The sequence below is a fragment of the Protomyctophum bolini genome (assembly GCF_963924005.1).
Source record: "Protomyctophum bolini genome assembly, chromosome: 7".
In the NCBI taxonomy this organism is placed as follows: Eukaryota; Metazoa; Chordata; class Actinopteri; order Myctophiformes; family Myctophidae; genus Protomyctophum; species Protomyctophum bolini.
The window spans coordinates 13295516-13308790 of record NC_137868.1 but is presented as its reverse complement, the minus strand read 5'-3'; the positions used below and the strand labels follow the sequence as shown (position 1 = coordinate 13308790).

The 13275-nt window shown below is 42.5% G+C and overlaps 1 protein-coding gene across 1 annotated transcript; it reads left to right on the top strand.

Annotated features, from left to right (window-relative positions):
- Nucleotides 1-12195: 12195 nt before the first annotated feature.
- Nucleotides 12196-13275, top strand: LOC308318264 (free fatty acid receptor 2-like; the record flags this gene model as incomplete). Its single annotated transcript, XM_080767751.1, has 1 exon — nt 12196-13275. One exon carries the CDS (start codon nt 12196-12198, stop codon nt 13273-13275), a length of 1080 nt encoding a protein of 359 aa, XP_080623877.1.

Below are 13275 nucleotides of genomic sequence, written 5' to 3'. Positions count from 1 at the left end.
GCACAAAATATATCTATAAAATGTTCACTAATATATGTATATATTCAAAAATGTACGATGTGACACGCTGTAAGCTTGTCTATGCCATTTTTGAATAGCAAATGCAAAAATCTAAAATGACAGACGATGCACAGATGCAGTGGATTTCACAGTGTAGATTAGCATCCCAGAGATAAAAAATCATATAAAATGGGGTTCTGTGGCCTAGATAAATGCATATCAATCTGGCGTGTAAACTTGGAGAATAACTGATGTATAGTGCAGTCACAAAAGGAGACCCCACACCTCTATGTCCCACTAGAGGGAGCCAAGAGAGAGAGGGTTGAGGTTTTAGATTATGATCACTGCGTCCTTCAGACCTTCACCATCTGTGCAGATAACATTTTGTTCCTTGTTCAATGACATTAAATCAAAATGCCAGCCGTAGGCAAACACAGCCTTGACAGAAGTCCAGCAGTCAAACAATCCTGGAAAAGCATGGTGTTGTTTGTAGGCAGGGTAGCCTATAGTTAAAGATGGTCACGCCTGAATTACTGGGTGAGGTGATTAATATGGTGATTAAAATTCAATACGGGTCCTAGAGTTGTAATTATTTCTCATAGCACTTTGATTGAATTAAAATGTTATTGTGCAGAGTATTATTTTCTATTTAAAGGTTGTGTGGTTTTTACAAAAATAAGTGTCAAATAGTGAGTGTGTTTGGGTCTCCGTATCTCTCCAGCCCTTTAGTAAACAGAAAATACATTTACCAGTTTCAAACAAGGAGAGAGAAATCATATTATATAAACAAGAATAGGAATATAAAAAAGAATAGGAATATAAAAAAGAGCAGACTTGGAACACACTGATAAATTGGTTCTCCTACAATTCCAATTGTGAATTAAATTGGTAAACGCACCCAAATTGTCATATGTATTCTTTATACTTTAACCACCTTGGCTTAGTCATAACCTTACACCTTAGTCATAACCCTGGCATCCCTATTTTAGGCATGTCGAGGAAAAGGAAATGAGCCTACGGCATATATGCTTTATTTATACAGGGCATATGCTAGTGCGTCAAAAATAACCGATCTACAAGCTCACAATGCCTCACATGATGTGCAGCACAATACCTTGTTGCTATTTTCATCCTACCATGCCACATGTCAGGCTTACCGTAAGTGCTTGGATAGAACTGCTATGATAATGGAGAAAAGAAAACCAATCACCCTGAGACTGCTTAGCACTGCAAACATGGAGCACACATTGAGCCATGCGAGCACAACTGGAAAGAAGCAGGAACACACTGAAGTTATCACGTGCAGGAAAGTTAGCTATACTTTGAGCATATGGAAAACTTTCCGGACATCTCAAAGAAATAGCTGTTACGCTCAAATTGCTGTGCAGATAGTTCTGCTCATAACGAAGGTATAAGTGTCAGCAAAAAAAAAGAAAGATGACTATAGAAAATGTATAAAACACAGATGCATGACCCAAATATAGGCTATACTGTATTCTAAAAAAAGAACCAACTAAACCAAGAGGGAGAATGCAGGTCTGTATCCTTGCAGTGTTTTTTTCTCTCCATGAGAACTTATTAAGGCTACTTACGGTATTAGGGCTAGTTGACTAGTTTAATTACACATCTGTCTTCCTAGTTCAATATGCCAAAGGGATTGGCATTTGGCCTGTTTGTTTAGCTTCCACTTATAGGCTAACTGATAAGCAGTACAATGTCATTTTTCAAAATAAAAATGCAAATCAAGAATGAATTCTTTTTTCTAGCTCAAAGAAAGGCAGATCAGTCAATGACTGTGTGACATAGGCTTCTAGACTATACACTCAGCAGGAATCAGGACTGTGGCAGAGGCAATTCCTCAGAAAACCACTTGATGGATGGCAGATCTCCAAGGTCTAGTGGAACGTCACTGCATACAATACACACATGCGCACAAGCAACACACGCTCACTCCCAAGGTCTTGATCTGTCTTGTAGAGATTAAGAACCACGTCTAAAAACTTGACAGTGCACGAACGAGCGGGCACACTGGGCACACACACGCGAACACACAATAGCAGACAGGTAATCTCTCAGGAGCAGATCCTGCAATATAGGCTACAATGAGGATCTGTCAGCAACATAGACTGTAGAAAATAGGTCAGAACTAGAATCCCAAAGACATAATGGGGGGGGGGATCAGTGGATGAATCTGGCGTCACAGCTACATCCCTGTTGCCAAGGCAATGACAGGACGCCAAACCAGTCGGATGAGTTTGGATAAATGGCACGACGTGTGTCTTGCTCCACGTACGTTGTTCGTCGACGTTTGCAAATAATTATTGGTGGAGATAAAGAACAGAGCGCCCTAGTATTACACAGTCACCCTGCTTCACCGTCTGGCGTGTATCATTTGGAGCAGGACCCACTGTATCAGCACAAATGTCACTGGGGAGGAGGCGTACAGGGACCCCATCATTCTGATTAAACTGCACGCATGCTTCTAGTGGTTGGAGAAAGTACTCGGATTATTTACTTACTGTAATAAGTAAAAGTAACAATACCACAATATAAAAATTCTACATTACAAGGAAAAGGCCTGTGCTCAAAATTGTACTTGAGTGCAATCAAAATATAGGCTACATTTAGTATAAAAGAAAGTAAGAAATAGCATGATCTATAAGTTGTAGATCAGCTATTTTCAAATTTCAGAAGTATGAAATAGGATGGTAAGTTATACAAACGTACAAAGTAACACATTTTCTGGTAGTGCAGTAAAAGAAAAATAGAAAATAGTATACCTGAATTTCTCAAAATTGTACAGTACTTGAGTAAATGTACTACTACTTTACTTTCCACCACTGCAACTTTCCATCTGACTTCTCCTATAGCTAACATCAGTTTTACAGTTTTTCTCGCGCTTTCTCGAGAGCGCAAGTTTTTTCGCAACTTTCTTTTGCAACTTTTTCTCGCAACTTTTTCTCGCAACTTTTTCTTGCGCTTTCTCGAGAGCGCAAGTTTTTTCTGCGCAAGTTTTTCTCTAAAAAAATAGCAGACCTACAAGCATGTAGCGCGCCACTAGCGCGCCACTCGGTGGCGCGCTATGAGCTTGTAGATCTGCTATTTTTCAATAGCTAAAGCATAACATGATGCTAACACCAAAAGGTGTTCCCGCCCAAATTGGGTTAAAAGGCAGAGTAGAATCGGCCTCAGGGGGGGTAAATACCTGACTGGAAATGTATATAATAGCGCATGCTCTGCTCTGCCGTTATCTTGATTTATATTTACATGACCCCTTCTAGATGGATCATACACTCCACACCACCCAGTTGATTATGCTATGATTGGGAAAGTGCTGTGAGAGAACAGACGAGCACATAATCACACCAGTGTTGTTCATGGTGATTTGTAGACCTACAGCAGTGGAGTTAAATAGGACTGTTTTAAGCCAGACCTTAGATCACATTTATTTGTACATACTGATACTGTATACAGTATATCGTCGCTGTCAGGCAAAAACCAGCTAACTTTTTCAGCTTAAGAAATCAACACTATTGAACCTCCGTCTGTCTTTGTGTGTGTGTGTGTGTGTGTGTGTGTAGTGTTTTCTCTCGTTAGTTCTACTGAAAGGGCAACGTTTTTAGTTTTAACCTCATAAAGTGGCTCTTACAGTCATCATAGCTTCGTTTTTATTTAAGTTTTCCCCATTTTTCGTCATAGTTTTAGTTGACAAAATGAACACTGGTGTGTGTGTACCAAAAAAGAACAACAAGCCCAACAACGTACAGAGATTATATAAACAGTGGTATTTTGCTTAAAGTAATGGCTGTGCACATGGTGAACAAGTAAACAATTAAACACTCTGTTGTTATGCATATCATCAATTTCTCGCTGACGCAGTCGCACAGGATTATGTGTATTATGTGCATTGGAACCTCAAACACTCAGGCGTCAGAGTTCAGTTTATGTGAGAGAGTAGCCCTTAATGAGCTCCAAAAACACCCAAACACCTTGCCTTGGTATCAGTTCTGCTTTTACAACCCCTTCCTGAGTTCCCAGCAACAAGTGATAAGCCAATAAAAGCCCTTAACAACTAGATCCATTGTGCAGATGTATAATTTGGCCTCATTCCCACTGACAGGTCTAGAATATCAATACCAAAGTCCTCCTCCTATAGCGTCCATGGTAGTTTATCTAATTTCTCTGAACAATTTTACATGACCCAGACTTTATACTTTGCCTTTGCTTTGTGTTACCACTTGTTTATGGCTTACAATATTGAGTGGATCAGAATGTCATGATAATGAGAGAGACAATGTACATTGCTATTGGTGAGAGGCACAGGGGGATTTACGCATTACGCAGGTATTGCTGTATAGAAGGCATTGATGTGAGTAATGCAAAAGTGTTTAATGCCGTGGGTTGAGGAGCCCAGGGTTTAAAGTCTATTTAGCCTTTATAGCTTATAGGCCTACTGTTCTCCAACAGTCCTTCGGAAAGGCAGAGCTCATTGTTGAGGAAACTGCCATCCAAAAGTCCAAGCTTATAATTTCATGTTATATTTTATGGTATCACCAGGAATAAAATACATAATTATGTAGTGAATGTGCTGTGTGCTTTCCCAAATCTGTGCTGAATCAGACTTCACAAGTAAGTACACAAAGTCGCCAATGATTTAAAGCGGCTAATTATTTATGGTGATTGGCTAGCGCCACAAAAATTACGCAGTATGACTTTTAAATAATAAGCACTGAACCATTGTGTCCGGAACTCCGGATGGGACAATATTGTGTTGTTAGATTTTCCCACCACAAATATAATGTTGGCTTATTAGCCTGGCTTTGGCCAGATTTGTAACGTGGATTCACTCACGCTTCCTCCCCGGTAGAAAAAACACGAGTGAATCCACGTTATATAGACTTGGATTTGCATCACATTCATTTCACTTGCATTTGTTGAACATCAACTTTGTTTATTTTATTTGCATCCTTCTTTTCAGAATACAACAGCGAGCTGATCCCAACAAAAGCCATGGTCCTTTGTGATGGGCTCCCCGGCCAATGTCTCTGCCTTTGCCTTCTTCAGCAACAATTACAAGGTGATGCAGAAAGCCAAGCCAAATCTATTCTGAAACTAACGGGTAACCAATGGAGAGTAGCTAAGATGGGGGTGATGTGGTCGTGTCTTTTGGAGTTGGTTAACAGTCTGACAGCTGAGTTTTGTACTAATTGTAGGCGGGATAAAGATTTTTTTGCAGAGACTGGAATAAATGGTGGCCTATTCGTGATTTTACCTATAACTGCACTGATCTGTGTAAAACCTTTATATGCACACTTCTTAAAGGCCAAGGACAAACCCTTGCCCTGTATTTCACTTCTCTTTATAGAGCCACCAGGAGGCCGACTTATGTAAAATGTATTTATATTAGCCTACTCCTTCAGATTTTATCCAAACACATGGGCCCTCATTTATCAAATGATGGGTGCATGCAATATCACCGCAATTTTCGCCATTTATCATTCGAGCGTGAACTTGAACTTTGGCGTGCGCCCGGCCAAATATCACATCAGGTCGGGAGCTGTCGTAGTCTTTGTCCTCACCTGTTTCTCTGTTTTTCTGTCGTAGAAAAGCAGAGCAGCATTGACTGACAAGCTGACAAGCTGTCACAGGCATCTAAACATATGTGTTCACTCCTAAAATATATATAAAACTAATAAATATTATACATTGGTAGGATATTTCCAAGTGTACAAGCAATTAAAATAGCGCAATTAAAAACAATGTTGCAAGTCAGATGCCATTTAAACACTGTTTTGCATATGCGCATGCCTACGTATATGTGAGGATTTGCGCTACCTGTGCTGGAATAGTTTCATGACATGGAGAGGCTGCAGCTGGATCAGTCAAGTCTCCCAACGGGTAGGCCTACAGTGATCTAAAGCAGGTATGTGCAATCTCGTCGTCTCGTTTAAGGATAGACCTGACACGTCGCTTGATTGCCAAATGTGCCGAGCCAGCGCAAGTGGGGACCCCATCCACATCTATAGGTAACCCAGCCAGCCCACCACCACCAGTACCACATAAGCCTTAGGCTGCACATTCATTGACAGCCCAGCCACTGCAGCGAGGCAATCTAATATAGACTGTCGTAAATGTGCATGCATGGTCACGGTGTCACGGACCACAGTGACAGAGACAGGCAGGACAGGAGGAGGAGATGCAGCTATTTGCACAACAGCAGCGTGTGTGTGCCGTTTTCACGGGCTATGAGCGTCCAAACTCATTCCAATGACGTGAGCTATTTGTTATTTAATTCATGGTTCACAGGTTCAGGTTTTCGTTCACTAATATATCTTGTATATACACACACTGTGTGTGTCCCGCAGTGTTCCCCCAGACTGTGTCCCCCCTAGACAGTGTTCCCCCAGTGTCCTCCCCCAGACAGTGTCCCCCCAGACAGTGTCCCCCCACTGACCCCCCCCAGCCAGTGACCGACCCAGTGTCCCCACAGTGACCCCCCAGCCAGTGACCCCCCCAGTGACCCCCCAGCCAGTGACCCCCCCCAGACAGTGTCCCCCCAGTGACCCCCCCAGACGTGTCAGTGTCCCCCCCAGTGTTGGCCCAGTTTCCCCCCAGACAGTGTCCCCCCCCAGTGTTCCCCCAGTCAGTGACCCCCCAGTTTTCCCCTGTGTCCCTGCGTGAAAAGAGGAGTTAACGGGGAATTATGGCCACTAGATTTGCCCATAAACCTCAAGTTTAGCAGGCATATACCGCATATGCAGTACGATTGTACAATTCGGGAGTTTACTGGCGTTTGTTGGAAAGTTTCACGGGACTTTCCTGTAATATACACACCCGTATTCCATGCTTTTTGTGCAGTAAAGTATACATATACTGCACACATACATTAATAAGTAACAGTAAGTAATGAATGCTCTATACATGAATATATACACACTCACACACGTGCAGATATTAGACACTGTACTATACGCACTTGGCACACACAACTCTGTAAACAAAAGATAAAACTGTCACACCTTAGTACCTGCCACCTGGTTTATTTGAATACTGATGTGTTTCGGTGTGTTGAGTCTGCTCTCTGCTGTTAAATAGGTCAACTGAGCTAGACTCAAATATGGATTGGGAGGTGGTTCCAAAGACTAAGGGATTGGTAAGAGAATGCCCTGCCACCAGCTGATATTTTATTTATTTGGGGAATGGTTAAAAGACCAGGATTTTGTCATTATACGAGTATAATAGTATACGGAGTGACTAGTGATATGTATGACAGTTCATCCATCCATCCATCCATCTTCAACCGCTTATCCGTAGTCTGGTCACGGGGGCAACAGCTCCACCAGAGTGCTCCAGACTCCAAACACAGTGAGTCGATGTGTTTTCTCCATAGACTGTAAAAATTATGGACAAAGCGTTCCCCGGGTCTAACATGAACGTAAAATGAAGCCTGTCAGTCCTTGCAATGGAAGTCGCCATCTTTCTAGATCCGTTTGGGCCCAGCTGGCCCATTGGCTGGCCCATTGGCTGGCCCAGACAACGAGGCGGGACTTCCCCCCTTCTTCTTCGTTGGTTTTTATTTTGACTCGAGTGGGTGGGGGGGGATCCCGTTCATAGACTGTAACGGTAGCCACGCCCTTCAGAACATGCACAACTTTATTCATTTTTTTTATAAATGGGGCCATAATTTTCCAAAAAGAATATTATGACATTAGAAATGAGACTTTAAACTAGTGACTGGAAGCAAAAAGTATTCATGACCATGTTTATTAAGGTAATACAGTCTAGGTGAAGTTGGGCCCAAATACATGGACTTCTATGGGGCTATGGGTTTTTTTGGGCCCAATAACAGGCCATTATATGAACTTTCATTTCCTTAGTGGCTTCACAAAAAATCTGTCTGACTGCCCCCCTGGTTTTCTCCAACTGCGCCTTGGTCTCCTCCCAGTGGGACGGGTTGTGTACTGTTTTATAGTAGAATCTTGAAGTTGGAACTAGTGTGTATTGGGAGCCAATGTACGGAAATGAGCACTAGGGGCGACATGGTGATTTTCTTTCCTGGTAGCAGTGTTCTGTACTAGTTATAATTTGTTAATTAACAGTTAATGGTTGATTTAAGCATACATTATTTCCTCCATTTTAAGAGAAGAGATAAATTGTAGCTTTACCTCAGTCCTGTATTTCTTGGCACAGTTAGTTAGTTGTAGCTATTGCTCAACTGCTGTATGTCAAAAAAGAATAGAAAATAAATAACAACACTTATTCACTAAGAATTTAAAAGCAATCTGTGAGAACCAAGCTCAGAGTGTCTCACATCGATTTAAATATAATTATTAAGCCATCTTCAGAAGGACTCTTTGTACACATTTGAAAAGCCCTTCTTTCAAACCTTTTCGGGACTACTTGCATGGAATTCTTTACTTCCTTGTGAGAAACTTGACCCAAATCCTCCAAGTACATTGATCTCTCAGATGTCTTAGAGTGCGCCCTTGGGACTTTCCACTGCAGCCGGCTATAGGATACAAAATTAACTGACATGGTAGTAAATGAAAAATGAACTGTAAGCCCATTAAGTCTTATCACTCTATGTACATTCCCCTGTAAATCATCGTTATTATTAGGTGCAGTATAGACAGCATGGCAGTTCAACAACAGAGCTGTTTGAATAGCAGAGCAGGTGTCCCTATACATAGCCTTCATCACAGATGAGGAGAGGAGGGGCCGTTTTGTGTCCACGTCTTTCCACCTCTCCTTCCACATAATCAGGACTCAGGAGGTGTATATGTAGAAGTGCTGGGCCTAGATAACTGCCAAGATTTAATAACACAGAGCAGACAGTCGTGTGGAGCCCATGGCCACCCATACGGCTTCATGTTGAGAGGCCAGTTGTTACTACGGAAACTGTGTTTGGCGAGCGTGGGAGATAAATTGCAACAGTATCTGCCTACTAATAATTTCCATTATCTGCCCTGGATGTTTTTATCTTGTAAATAGAGGGACGTGCCAGTCGACAGCAGGTAGCAGCTCAAGGCAGCAGAATAGAGGGGCTCACATACAGCAGTTGAGCAATAGCTACAACTAACTAACTGTGCCAAGAAATACAGGACTGAGGTAAGCTACAATTTCTCTCTTCTCTTAAAATGGAGGAAAGAAAAAAGATATAGGCCGTTAATTGAGTAAACCGAGGGAGAAGAAAATATTGCAAAAATAAACATGACACAAAAACTGCCACAGTGAAGATGGGGAATCTTTTTAGATGATTGCTAATTCTTCAGTTTTTCATCACATTCCACTGTGGTAGAGACAGAAGTTCCACAATTCAGTCATTATCGGTCAATTACAGAGGATTTGTTTTTAATGTTGATGATGATAGATGATGATGACTTTTGTTTGGTACAGTATACTGTAGCTGTATTTTGACCATAGTTGTTGATTATTTAATAATACTGCAATAAATCTGCTAACCTGTGGCTATACACATACTGCATAGCAGTGGTTTTCAAACGTCAAGGCAGCAATGGGCAAAAAAGAATTGGGACCCAGTGAAATTTGTTCTCTGCATTTGACCCATCTCTTGGAGCGGTGAGCCGCAGCCGTGTGTCGTGCTCGGGAATCAGTCGGCGGGCCGAGTTCTCCAGTATTCGTTGATTTGACATCCAATCCAACCCATTGATTCTGAGTGCCAAGCAGGGAGGCATTGGGTCCCATTTTCACAGTCTTTGGTATGACCCGGCCGGGGTCGAACACCTGACCTCCCAGTTTCAGGGCAGACACTAACCACAAGGCCACTGTCTAACCTGTGGTTATCTAATTTTTTTATTCCTATATACAGGTTTAATGTATGTTTTTAGTTTCATGTTTGTTTTAAAAACGCCATTGACAAGGAAGGGAAAATGTACGTAATTTTGTCCCTAACACAAACATTAAATGCCATTAACAATAAACATAATTCAATGTTTGTTTTGACACCGTTTGTTTTACATCACCATTACATCACCTAATCATAGCAACATGAGTTAGACTTTATTAGCGCCCCTCACTTCACATGGGTGTGATTTTTATTATCCTGTTCTTCTAGTTGTACATATTACAATAATAATAATGTGGCTGTAACAAAATTCCATAGCATCTGTATCTGTCTCACATCACACCAGTGTCCCTCGGCACACCGTTTGGGAACCGCCAGTATACAGTTAGCTGCTTCAGTAGAAACATACCTCAAGCCGTGAGAGAAGGAGGCACTGGAGCAGCTCAGACAATTCAGGCCCTTACTTTATTAACAGGGTGCAGGTTTCAGTTACATGTTTCAGTTACATCTTCAGTTAACCAATGTCTTATGTCACACAGCCAGCCATCATTAGTTCATACATATTTTTCACATTCAACATTCAAGAGAGGAGTTATCCAGATGAAAATTAAAGTGCATTTAGACTATGAATATACAGACTATAAATACACAGATATTATATATAGGAAAGATACAGTACAGATATAGGAAAGATAAGGGCAGGACAGCAGCAATGTAGAGCAGAAGTGTGTGTGTGTGTGTGTGTGTGTGTGTGTGTGTGTGTGTGTGTGTGTGTGTGTGTGTGTGTGTGTGTGTGTGTGTGTGTGTGTGTGTGTGTGTGTGTGTGTGTGTGTGTGTGTGTGTGTGTGTGTGTGTGTGTGTGTGTGTGTGTGTGTGTGTGTGTGTGTGTGTGTGTGACAGAGGAAGCAGTAACACTATGCTATCATACTTTGCATACAAAACGTGCCATACAACTGGGCCATAATTAACAGTTCAGCCTCCTTATGGAACATGTTTATTTAGTTAACCTTTGTGGTAGTCTAACTTTCATCTATCATGATTCAATGAAGAATGGAGATTTATTGGACATAGGTCATTACTTGTACGCTATTCATTATCTCACGTCCCCCTCATTTGCGATGCTGACGAGATCACATATATAAAACAATTTAAGACAGATATAAAACACAAATCAAGTCTACACGTAAGGCATAGAGACATTTTATACTTTATACAAGTTATAAAAAAAGTCCTTCTGCACACCTACAATGGACAGGTGCGTCGGATAACTGGAACTGAGAAGTAGAGAAAAAACTGTCTTCACTTGAGTTTAGATTTATTGAGCAACGCTTCGGTCGCCAGACCTTCATCAGGCCTGCATGATGAAGGTCTGACGACCGAAACGTTCATCATGCCTGATGAAGGTCTGATGCCTGCTCAATAAATCTAAACTCAAGTGAAGACAGTGTGCGGGATTCTTTTTTCTCTACTTCTCAATACCTTGCAAGTTACCTTTCACTCAAATGCTCTTTATTTTAAACACACACTTTTAAAACAATATTTTACTCAGTCACAAATACAATTTCTGCATTGGAAGCAGCATTTCTCTCAAATGCTATATTCATACAAATTTATGCTACCCATGCAGTTTCACCAGGAGCTGCAGCTTTTAAGTTTATTGTGCTCTATATCTGTGGTTCTCAACTTCTTCAGGCCACAACCCCCATGAAATTATCATATTTGAACAGGGGACCCCCCCCACCCTGACAAGCAGTTTGAATTGTAGGATCTGAGGCAGTAAGCCTACATTTTGTTTGACTCGGTACACAGATAAATATTGTGAAAATAGCAGATCTACAAGCTCAATGCCTAGCAGTGCTACGAGATTGTATATTGTCTATTTATACAATCTTACTTAAATTATTTAACAATTTGGCCAATGTTTGCACAGTTCTTTTTTTCTCACTATAGTACACTATAGTTTGTTGATTACTTTTGATGCAGTAATGATCTTTTTCTTTGTCTTTCTTTCTTTCTTTCTTTGTTCCCTTGAAACATGTCTTTTCTATCCAATTCTGTAAATCTGCTTAATAATGCTATGAAAGAAGTACTACAAAGAAATGACTGCAGTGAACTCTCAGTGAAAGTGTCAGTGTGCTAATCTTTTCCCATTCTCCCTTATCTGCAGAGCTCAAAGCCCTTGAGGAGATGATGATGAGGGGAGACGAAAACCACACTGTCTACTGGGTTTGTTCCAGGCCCGCCAACCAATAATACTCTTTGGACTCCCAAGCCTCGAACCGTCTGACAGGTCAACCCCCCTCCCTTTGGTGGAGTGCTTTCATCTCCCCTGTGAGTCCAAGACGTGATGTGACACTTCCCTGCCTCAGCTGTCCAGCATCAAGGCCACCATGCAGGAGTGCCACACCGGCCTGTGCCTGTCGGTTTACCTCATCACCTTCCTGCTGGGCTTCCCGGCCAATGCCCTCGCCTTCTACACGTTCAGCAGGAAGGTGAGGCAAAAAGCCACGCCCATCGACATACTACTCCTCAACCTGACCATCTCCGACCTCCTCTTTCTCCTCTTCTTGCCCTTCAAGATGCAGGAGGTGATGAACAACATGGTGTGGGACATGCCCTTCGTGCTCTGCCCTATGTCCGGCTTCGTCTTCTACATGTGCATCTACACCAGCGTCTTCTTCCTTACCGCCGTCAGCGTGGAGCGCTACCTGGGCGTGGCCTTCCCCATCCAGCACACCCTGAAGCGCCGGCCAAGGTACGCCGTGGCCGCCAGCGTCTTCTTCTGGATATTCTGCTTCAGTAACTTGAGCATCGTCTTCATCATGCCGTTAATCGGCTCGGAAAGCCCCCACTCTCATTTGAACGTTACCCACAGCGGAGGAGTTAACGTGTCGGCCCTTGGAAGCCTAGACGGCGGTTTTCTGAACAGCTCGGATCACGTCCACGTCCACAGCCTGCCCCACGACAAGGTAGAGGTGTGTTATGAGAACTTCACACAGGCACAGCTGAATGTCCTCCTGCCTGTCAGGCTGGAGCTCTGTGTGGTGCTCTTCTGTATTCCCTTCCTGATATGCAGCTTCTGCTACATCAACTTCATCAAGATTCTCTTAAGGCTGCAACACATAGGCAGACGCAGGCGTCTCCGGGCAATAGGCATGGCTTTGGGAACGCTGCTGGTCTTCGCCCTGTGTTTTGGTCCATACAATATGACCCACATTGTGGGTTTTATTACATGGAAGAATCCTGATTGGAGAGACATGGCCCTGCTGTGTAGCACCTTTAACGCTTGCTTGGACCCCCTGATTTTCTACTTCTCCTCCGCTGCTGTGAGAGGGACTGTGGGAAGCGTGTTGAAGGGGGTGAAGAGTCGAATGTGCATGTCTTGTCACATGCTCCAGTCCCTTTGGAAGGGAGTTACCAAGACAGCAAAAGATAAGGGACCCAAACAAGAGGAGATCAATGCTATCTGA